At 37.7% G+C, this 10987-nt stretch overlaps 1 protein-coding gene across 1 annotated transcript; it reads left to right on the plus strand.

Annotated features, from left to right (window-relative positions):
• Positions 1–9740: 9740 nt before the first annotated feature.
• Positions 9741–10776, plus strand: LOC149224247 (protein trichome birefringence-like 36). The gene is made up of 5 exons (XM_089388129.1): positions 9741–9818; positions 9908–10050; positions 10164–10322; positions 10448–10503; positions 10616–10776. Exons 1-5 carry the CDS (start codon positions 9741–9743, stop codon positions 10774–10776), a joined length of 597 nt encoding a protein of 198 aa, XP_089244255.1.
• The last annotated feature ends 211 nt before the right edge of the window (positions 10777–10987 follow it).

Here is a 10987-nt window from a genome sequence, read left to right on the forward strand (position 1 = left end):
TAAGAAGCACAGAATCATAATTCCTTTTAAACAGAACATCATTTATGAGATGGTATTGTTTAGCTTTCAATCTCAGAGCTCTTTTCTTGGTGTGATCCAGGTGTGATGGAGCATACCCATTCTTAAGATAATAAATGGTGTCCGCATATAATGATTCTGCGTCGTTTAGGCTTACCTCATATGTATGTACCTCTTCAGATGAGTTCTCAGGAATTTGCGATGCTCCAGCTAACATCTTGTAGAAGCCTTGACCTCTTACGATGTTCGCCGGCTTGATCTCAAGATCGTATTCTTGTAAAGCGGTAATCCAATTTTCTCTCTTTTCGCCCACATCCTTCTGTACCAGAAGGTTTCTTACCGCTGGAAACGACACTACGACTTTGGTATGGGCTTTAAGTAAGAAAGGTCTGAAATATTTGATCGCTTTGAAAACAGCATATGCCTGTTTCTCCACGTCTGAATAATTGAGCTCAGCACCTTGTAAGTTCGAGCTAAAGAATGCGATTGGAGCTTCCACCTTCTCTTGATTTACTTGAGTTAAAATCACGGCATAAGATTTCTCTGAGGCAAAAGTGTATAAGATAAAAGATTCTAAAAAATTTGTGGTAGCTAAAGATGGAGCGTTAATGATAGCTTGTTTGATCAAGTTGAATGCTTTGTGCTCATCTTGACCCCATTTAAAATTTGAATTCTTTTTTATCATATTTTGTAAAGGAGAAATAATACGTGAAAAATCCGGGACAAACCTTTTCACAAAATTGATTTGTCCAAGGAAAGATTGCATGGCCTTTTTGTTATGGGGCATGGATATTTCAGAAATTTCTTTGATTCTGTCAGGTTCAATGTGAATACCAGATTTCAACACTATGAATCCTAGCAATTTCCCTTCACTTAATGCGAAAAAATATTTCTTTGGGTTAAGTGAAATCCCATACCTTAAACATCTTTGAAAGATTTTTTTCAAGTCTTTGAGATGGTCGTTTCATTTCTTGGAGTACACTGTTATATCATCCAGGTAAATCACTACCGATTTATTGACTAAACCTTTAAACGCGATGTCCATGGCTCTCTGAAAGGTAGCGTCGGCATTGATCAGACCAAATGGCATCTTCCGATATGCGTATGTGCCCCATTTGGTTCGGAATGTGGTTTTCAACTGATCATCGGGATGTACCAGCACTTGATTGTATCCTGAAAATCCATCCAGGAAAGACATTAATTCTGAGCCCGATACTGCCTGTAGTATTTGCTCCATAGGTGGGAGGGGAAAATTGTCTTTCTGACAGGCTTTGTTGAGATTCCGGAAATCAATACAGATTCTAATATCTCCGTTTTTCTTTCTAACGGGCACCATATTGGATACCCATTTGGAATGTCTAACGGGGAAGATTATTCTGGCTCACAACAACTTATTTAGCTCAGTCTTTATCTGATTTTCTAAGTTGGGGTGGATTTTTCTGAGCTTCTGCTGGACAGGTTTTTCATTGTCAATCATAGGGATAGTGTGTTGAATGATAGAAGTGTTGTATGTTTTCAGCTCATCGTAATTCTATGCAAAAACATTTTTGTATTGTCTCAGAAGACGGATATATGCTGATTTTTCTTCAGGAGCTAGGCCGTGGCTCAGATTAACGTTTTGTGGCTTCTGATCGGTTCCTAGGTTCACTAATTCATAATTCAGAGTTGAACTGTAGAGTTTAGAATTGGCAGACCTTTTAAACCGACTTTTTAAATCATATAAATCTTCTAACTTAACCACCGATTTAGGTATAGCATTATCAGTGCTATTTTGTTGTATTTGGTGATCATGATGGTCTTCGTCAATTATTTGATTTGAGTAGGATCCTTCAGAAGTGAGGAAGTTTACAATGTCAGGATCGTCGTTGAATACTCTCCAGTTGGTGATGTTGTCAGGGATGGATGGTCTAAAGATTAGTTCTATTGAGAACCTATCTGGACTAAAATCTTCAGAAGGAATAAGTCTAGAGGCTACGTTAGCTAACAGGTCTGCGCTCGCATTTTGGAGTCTTGGGATTGATGAAATATTGAATGCTATGAAATGTGAAGTCAGATCTTGTACTAAAGATTGATAGTGCTTTAAATGACTTGACAGGCAATGTATGGTGTTACGTACCTGTTTGACGACAATTTCAGAATCTCCAAAGACTTGAAGATACTTAACATTGAACCTGATTGCTTTGTATAGGCCTTGCACCAACGCTTCGTACTCCGCTGTATTGTTTGTGCAATTGAACTCAAGTCTGCATGTAAGCATGATCTTGTTTCCATATGGGCTAATCAGAACGCATCTTGCTCCTGCTCCCTCGTTAGATTTAGAGCCATCAAAATATAATTTCCAAAACAAAGATGTATTTACAGAGTTATCTAAAAATTTAAAACACTTTGAATCATCAGTTTGGGAAAAATTTTCAACTTGGGATAAAACTGAATTTTCTAAGTAAGGTGAGGTGTGAGCATTGAAATTGTCGAGGAAAGAATCTACCCAGTAATTGCATATGATACTGCTGTTGTATGCTATTGCTTCATTCTCTCCTTCCAATTCTGTCACTATGTACTTTTGGTGCAACTCTCGTTCAACCTTTATTTGATTCGGTTTCCCGTTGTAGGGTAACCACATGTGCGACCAGTCGGTTGAGAAATATTCGTGGAGTTTTTCGAACCAATCCCTGCTAAGAATTAAACCATAGAATTCAAGGATATCAGCTACTAGAATGTCGATAACCTGGCATACTTTCGGGTTAGACGACAATCTTATGGTCACCTGGTTAAGTTCACCAATCACTTCGACTTGAGATCGATCAAGTTGAACTATGCGCACTGCGGATTTTTGTGGCTGAACATTCAATTTGGCACATATTGATCTGGGTAAAATATTCGTTGAAGCACCAGAATCAACCAAGCAATTGTGCACGTTTTTATTGAAAATTTCATAAGTGAGAAGAAAAGGAGGAGTATGGGATCTTGATCTTCCTCCAATCAAGGAAATGTCATTTGGATCAATCTTATTGATCATGTTGATTGGAGGTCTTCCCATGTTGTGGGAAGCTACAGCTGTAGGTAAAGATGTAGTAGGCACGGCATGTAATTCTTTCATCATTATTTTCTGTTGATGTTTCAATTTGCTCAATTCGTAAAGAGTGATATTAGCCCTAGTCTTTTTCATGTCATCGATAATGTTATACTCCATTTCATCCGACACTATCAGTGTTCTTGATGGAGGTGCTTGATCTGATTGGACTGGGCTAAATTGGGTCGCTCTAGCGGTTGTTTTCTTTGTTGCGACCTTATCTTTTGTTGCAGGGCTTGCGCCCTTCTGTTTAGGGGTAGTTTGGGGAGGATCAAGTTGATTTTTGCTTCGTGTGCTAACCGGAAATGCTTCTTGATCTTCTTCTTGTGGGAGGATGAAATCCCACATTCCTTGTAGTTCCACAACTTCTTCATCATTGGTCTGCCCTTCAGTGGCGTTCTCTTCTTCTTCTTCTTCTTTAGATTCGACGTTTGAGACAGCATTGGGTGGTTTCACCTCCATGGGAGGATTTCTTTTAAAAGATCTGTAGGGCTTTTTTGAAGAAGTTTCTGCTACTTGTTTTCTTATGTCAATCATCTCATTGGACATGGCCTTTAACACCTTTTGTAATCCTTCCATATCGAAAGGATCTCTCGTTTGCTTCTTCTTGGTGTCTTCTTTGAAAGAGATTTTCTTAGATTTGCGTTCTTCTATTGCAGATCTCTTTTCTAGGGAAACTACGCGTTTTTCTACTGCTAGCACCTCTGTCAAGTTTTCAACTAAGGTCATCTTGTTTGCCCTATCTACGAAGATAGCCAAGTTTGATGGTAAGGCCGTGATATACCATTCACATATTACTTCCTTGCTGGGTTGAGAAGCAGCAGGATTTTTTTTGAGGATCTCATTGAACCGTAAATTAAAATCTTTAATGGGTTCTCTAGCCTCAGCTTTAAGATTAGATAGGTCATTGATCAATGTCGATGTTGATCTGTCGTCGCCAAAATTGTTGAGGAATTGACTTTGAAAAATGTCCCAACTTGTGATGGACCCGGAAGGTAACGAAAAGTACCATGACCCGGCTGTTCCTTGCATTGTATAAGGAAAAAGCCGGACAACAGCATCCTCGTTGGTAACTCCGTTGAGATTAACAGAAAGCATGAAATTATTGATATGCTCTTCAGTTAGCATGCCTATTTCTGGATTGAATTTAGGTAGCCATTTCTCAGGATGGGCTGGTTTGGGCTCAGGGGTGGAGGCATTAAAACTGCCCCAAGATTGTTCCATGGAGACTGGGTCATCGTTGAGCCGCTAGTTAATGAAAGTGCAGAGGATGATCCCTGATGCTGAGAAGATGAAGATATTATGATCTTTGATGATTGAAGAGGAAGGGTTGTGGAAGATGGATGAGTGATTTGGGATGAGGATGTGGGTGGTTGACTTCGCGGTGAGGGGGTTGAAATGGACGAAGTAGATGAAAGAGTCTCACTGTCGGACTCTGGTGGTGTTTTCCTTGCTCTTTTCCTAGTAGGGAGAGGGAGTTCACTTGGTTGAATACCAAATTTTTCACTCTTCAATCTGGTCAGGGGATGAGCAGGATTGTACTGCGAAGTCACGCTGCTGTGAGATTTATCAAACCTCTGAGAAAAAATAGAGAATCCCTGAAGTTTACGAATCAAAGTTTGAATTTCAGAGGGTTCAATGATGAGTTGGTCTGATATATTAGGGTAGGTAGCAGCGGTGGATACTCGAGCGACTTCTAACTCCGGGTTTAACCGTACTGGAGAAGTCGGGGGAGTTGATGAGGGTGATTTACTCTCAGAATGGCATTTAGATTTTGACTTAGTTGCCATTCATAGTTCGTGCCCTCCTTCTAGCGCCAAATATGTTGAGGGCCCTAAAATCGGGTCAACAACAAGGGGGATACCCACCCGGTCCGGAACCTGGTTGGCAGCTCCTTGCCCGTTTGATGTAGCGGGTCCGACTGGGGATAATGGGACCAGCTTCCCAATCTAAAGGATGTGTGTGTGTGTGTAGATTTTGATGATTGCTAATCTAGAGGTAATTTTAAGCTAATTTAATGCTAAACTCTAAACTGACTCTATGCTACTGTAATCTAACAAAAACAGTACATCTAATCTATACTAACCCGGGGTAGAATTCTTCTATTATGCGATCTAAAAATATTTCATACAATAACTGGTAATAAAGATCATTCATCTATCATAAGAATATAAATCAATTAAGATAAACCATTCTGCATAAGAAGTTAGGCAAAACAGTTGTGAACAGCATATCGCATAATAAGTTATTCATATGTCAAGCATAAATAAATGACTCCACCGTACAAAAGTGCCAAATTGTAACCCACACATTCATACATTAATATATAAACAACTCAGCTGTATATCACTCTAAGAATATGAGCAGAAATTAATCAAGAGATAAAAGTACCATTTATGACTGATTTCACTCACAAACTTCAAGCAATAATGATTTATCTCTACTTACTTCTAACATCTACTAAGAGTACAGAAGTGCAACATTAGTAGCATACATTAAAATGCAAACATAAATAAATCTCGATCCATCCATTCATCAAAAACCCCCTCCGAGGGTGCAAAAGTGCATGTTCTGAGGACAAGTTTTTTGACAAATTTCCGGACCCTTCTCCAAATGCCATGAGAAGGGTTAAATACTACTATCTAACTAATCTTAATTACACAAATTTAGGAAACGACTTCAAATGAATGCCCTTTTACTAAAACAAATTTATTTCTAAAAATTGAATCTAATTTCTAACCGTTTCTGTATCTGCTCCTTAGTGCTGTAAGCAATGCAAGGTTCGCCTGGAAAGAGTCGGCTGGTTGTCTTTTCCTTTTGTTCGAGTGATAAAAGTAGAAATAACAAAAGCTGGCACCTCTTTCTGACAAACTAGAAGATATTTTCGAAAATCTTCCTCTGGCTGGGTGTATTTGCTGTGTGTATACTTAGTATAACCCAGATTTCTTTCAAACTGATTGTGCTGTTGCTATTTCGGTTTCCAGCCGTGCGAATGACTCAATGAGTTAGGGATTTCGTTGCCTGAAAAATCTTCCGTATTGAAAATTGCTTCCGTTCTTTGTTCCAGGCTTTTCTAGAGCGTCCTCCCTCTTTAGCGTCTTTCTTTTTGCTTTACCCAGTCTGAGCTTCAGGATTTTTTGCAAACATGCTGTTTTTGCGCGCCTTTGACTCTGAGTCTTGGATAGTCTATTTTCATCAGTGTCTGTTGAGTGATACTCTGGAATCCGTGGTCTTGCTGCATGCGGCATCCATTTGCGAAGGCATCTCCTCTCTGTTCTTCTAGTATTGGTGCTTTCCAAGGATAATTTTAGGGGCGAATGTTCGCCCTTTGGCGAAATTAAGGGGTTTTAAATTTTTAGTGGGCGAATATTTTGTATCATAGTACATTTTTACAAATCACCTCAAATAGCCCACCTTATTTTAAGGGAGAGGGTAAAAAAGGTAAATTTAGCCCTTGAAATTAGGACTTACAACCTTCCATTCGCCCATTTTCAAGAATAGGTTTTATTTAAGTGAATCCATTCTTTTCAAGAATAGGTTTTATTTAAGTGAATCCATTCGCCCATTTTCAAGAATAGGTTTTATTTAAGTGAATCCTATGGGCCAAATACCATATTTATAAAGGAGGTATGGTAAATTAATAAAAATATAAATAAATGAGAGGTATGGTAAATAAATAAAACATTTTTTATATTTACTCCATAAGTCACCTTATATACATGTAAGGGTGTAAACAAATAAAAATATAAGTAAAGTGGAGGTATGGTAAATAAATAAAACGTCTTTTTATACTTACTCAAAAGGTATGGTAAATAAGTAAAAATATAAATAAACTAAACGTATCGTAAATAAATAAAATATCTTTTTATATTTAGTCCATAACCCTCGTTCTATTTATGAAGGCTCAAGAAAGAGGTTTTATTTAAGTGAATCCTATGGGCCAAATACCATATTTGTAAAAGAGGTATGGTAAATTAATAAAAATATAAATAAACGAGAGGTATGGTAAACAAATAAAACATTTTTTTATATTTACTCCATAAGTCACCTTATATTTACGAACACTCAAAAAATGGGTTATATTTAGGTGAAACCTATGGCCAAAATACTATGGGACAAATACCATTGTTATTAATACCATGCAAAAAACCATTATTAACCCTAATATTAGAATTAATAAAAAAAAATGACACATGGTATTGACCCATGGTATTCACCAAAATGGCACATGGTATTGACCCATGGTATTCACCTGGAATGTAGCCTATTTAAATGGGGGAATTAAACCAGCATGTAGCCTATGCTAAGATTCACTAGGACTTTACAAAGTTTTATTATTTAGTGAAAGACTCGCCAAGATCTTACAAGATTTTATAATTGAGTAAAATATTCACCATGCCTGGTGAGAGATTCGCCAAAAAATTATATAGACATATTATATTATTGATAAAATCGCCTTCCATTTTTCCTATATACCATGGAGATTCGCCCATTTATTATATTTATAAATTTTGGGGGGGTTCTTAAAATTTTCCTTGGTGCTTTCCCCTTTTCCTTAGATGTTTCCTGCATATAGATTTATATTAGTTGCTGCCTTACAGTTTACGCAAAGGAAAAGAGAATTGACGAAAAGATTGACATGAAAGCTTTAAGTTCTAATGAATGCATAATCATGATACTCATAATGACTTGACTCTTCGAGAAACACAACACGATCATCCTTGGATGCTCAGGCGTGCAATCATTAATTTCCCTTAAGGTGGGCGCTCAATTTTGGGTTTACAGATCATGCCGAGGAAACTTTGCGATGAGTAGTTTCTGCTATTCGCATCGTAGCATCGAGGATTGCGATGTCGAGAAGTGTCATCGTAGCAATTGATAGTCTCATCCATCGCAGATCGCAAGATCGCAAATCGCAAGATCGCATTTTTCATTTGATCACTGTGCGCTGCTTATGCGACGTTGCGATGTGCGACGTCGCATATCGGCCGTCGGCAATTCCTTAGGTTTTCTTTTAAGGGCGCTTTCAAAATATGCGATGCGATGAATTTCGCATTGCTTCTTTGCAGCTTATTTATGCGCATAGGAAAACGCTTCACTCTCTCTTTGTGATGTGATATAGCTTTTAGGGAGTTAAATACAAAAATTTTGATAAAAATATTTTTGGGATTTTTTGTTAAGGGTCCCCCTTTGCTTGATGTTATTGCTAATACCAAACAAAGAGGGGGGTTGTTGGTGACCACAACAGGATGCTATGCAGAACATGTTTTACCATAATAATACGCCCCCAGGGATATCCACCAGTGACACCACATAGACATGGAAACAATTATGTCAGTAGAATTAAGATACAAGCCCAATAGGTAATCAATATGGAACGAGCAGAAGAGTAATAAATTATGTATAGCATCTGTTACTCTACTCCTGTTCAGGGTTATACAACATTTATTACTCTGGCAGAAGGGTATATATTCATTGTCCAATATTAATACATAGTTTGGGAATCTGAAATTCCAAAGCAAAAACAAGGATACTCTGAAAAGAAATCATAAAACAAACAATCAAACAATTTCTGGGAAGCTCACTGCATTCCATCCGGGTAGACATGAGCTATTCCATTGAGAGCACCAGATAAAGAGGTAACATTCAGCACCTAACCTTCAAAATTGTTATAAAATTCCTGGAATTCCTGCATAAAGATAATTCTAGCATCGTAAAGGCGAAACTTGTCAACTTTTCAGCATTGCTACCCACGGGAAAGCAAATTTAGGCTGAATAATAGAGTGACTGGATTACTTGTTCAGTAAGCATATTGTGCAAATGGCTAGCATACAGATCAAAAGACAAATTGCTCTGGCATACCAAAAAATGCTCTCACTTTCATTTTAATTTTATTTGGAGTTATTGTACTTCAGAGCTAATAACTTCCTTCAACAACATACCTTCTACAACACGAGTTTCCTTCAACAACATGCCCTCGTATACCTTGATCTATCCAGCAATCAACCCAAGGGGAAAGTCCCTGCATCTTTAGCCAACCTTACATTTAGCCAACCTTATGTTTAGTTTTGAGAGGGTGATTTGGATAATGCCCTGATCACCTTGAAAACCTAGATCGTATGAGAGAAATCTTAAACAGTTAAGTGAGGATGATAAAAAAACCATAAGCAGCAAGTGTTGAACTCCCCATGCACAATGAGACAATGGGTTCATAGTAAACATGCTGTACCCCAAGCTAAAATTCGCCTTAAAGAATCTCGAACATTTCTATTTAAGTGCACTCAGAAAGTTTGTATACCCAGAAGTGCACACCTTATGCTATTGTAAAGTTTTAAGAGCATATGTTTTGTAGCCACAACAATTATCTTTCAAACAGGAAGGGTATTCTCTAGTCAATGAATCTATGCTTCCACAAAGTGGTGCATGAAGGCACTATGATAGCTCCCAAATCACAGCTTATAAATAAATGGGTGATATTGCATATGAAAATAAATGGATTAAAAACAGGGTGATATTATATATCAGAATAAAAGGATTTGGACTTTTCTGTATATGGTGTTTCAGTTTCAATGCCAAAAATCTGCTAGAGCGGTTAAGAGGAAAGTGATTAATGTTTGTTGGAGACTCAATAAGTCAAAACCAATGGGAATCCATGGTCTACATGCTTCAAGCAGTGATTCCTAGCAATAAGAAAACTGTTAGTCAACAAGCTTCAATATTCAAGGCCTTGGTAAGCTGATAAATGTATTTTCCATGGATAGTTGTGCATTTGATTATATGGTGAGTAATGAAGTCTTACAATCTTCTTTCTCTGAAAAGGATTATGATGCTTCTGTGGAGTTTTTCTCGGCTCCACTTCTGATTGATCTGCACAATAACAGTCAGAACCAGAGAATTGGTGTTTACTGGAAAGGAGTTGATGTATTGGTTTTTGAGTCATCCCATTGGTGGCAAGATCAAAGGTGGGAAGTATCAAAACTCTGAACTTTCTGATTAAAATTTTCAACAAGGGGAAGCCAAATTTAGTGTTGTAAATGATATTAAAAATGTAATAGTTTGGAATGTGGTTGGACAGATGGGACCTAATCATGGCTAACAATCAGCTTTACACAAACATGGATCCACTTGTGGCTTACAAGAGGGCATTGACGACGTGGGAAAACTGGATACCTACAAATATCGATCCCAAAAAATCACTTGTCTTCTTTAGCACCTCGTCCCCTACACATTACAGGTAAATCTTTATACAAACACACATTGCATATATTATAGGGCATTTTTGATGTGGATCACAGTTTTCATGAATATTTTGGAATTGGAAGTTTAAGCTTTAAAAAAATATAACTGTTCTTATGATAGATCAAATTCCAAGATATTCATGAAATCTATTCAAGTATCTATGGCTCTTATTTTAGGTATACGAAATGGTTTTCCTCATAAAATTGATGTAAATGTGCAGCCCAATTTATTGGAATCAGAAAAACGGGAAGAAATGCTATGGTCAGACTGAACCAATGTAATTTGAAGGATACTCGCCTCCAGTGATTCCTCAGGTGCCCATAGTGAAGGAAGTTATAGGGACTATGATTTTTCCTGTTACTCTGCTGGATATCACAGGACTATCCCAATTTCGCAAAGATGGTCACCCTTCAATTTATAGTAGTACCGTTACTAATGATGAGAAGTAGCATCCTAAGCAGTTTGCAGATTGTAGCCATTGGTGTTTACCAGGCGTCCTTGATACATGGAACGAGCTTCTGTATGTCACTTTACTTTCCAAGGGTGTAGGGAATTGATAATTCTTATTGATCCCTGAAGCTGGGCCAAATCTGGGACAATAGAAGACTTATTTAAAGCGATAGTAACTACCCAGAGCTCTAGAGGGTGTACTTTTGAATG

The sequence above is a fragment of the Pinus tabuliformis genome, chromosome Q (genome assembly GCF_031772625.1).
Source record: "Pinus tabuliformis cultivar Carrire ecotype Pingquan chromosome Q, CPIR1, whole genome shotgun sequence".
NCBI lineage: Eukaryota > Viridiplantae > Streptophyta > Pinopsida > Pinales > Pinaceae > Pinus > Pinus tabuliformis.

Coding starts and splice junctions, on each gene's coding strand:
- LOC149224247 (XM_089388129.1), top strand. CDS start 9,741: ATGGTCTACATGCTTCAAGCAGTGATTCCTAGCAATAAGAAAACTGTT. Junction 10,323..10,447: donor TCGTCCCCTACACATTACAG/GTAAATCTTTAT, acceptor TTCTTATGATAG/ATCAAATTCCAAGATATTCA. Junction 10,504..10,615: donor ATCTATGGCTCTTATTTTAG/GTATACGAAATG, acceptor TGTAATTTGAAG/GATACTCGCCTCCAGTGATT.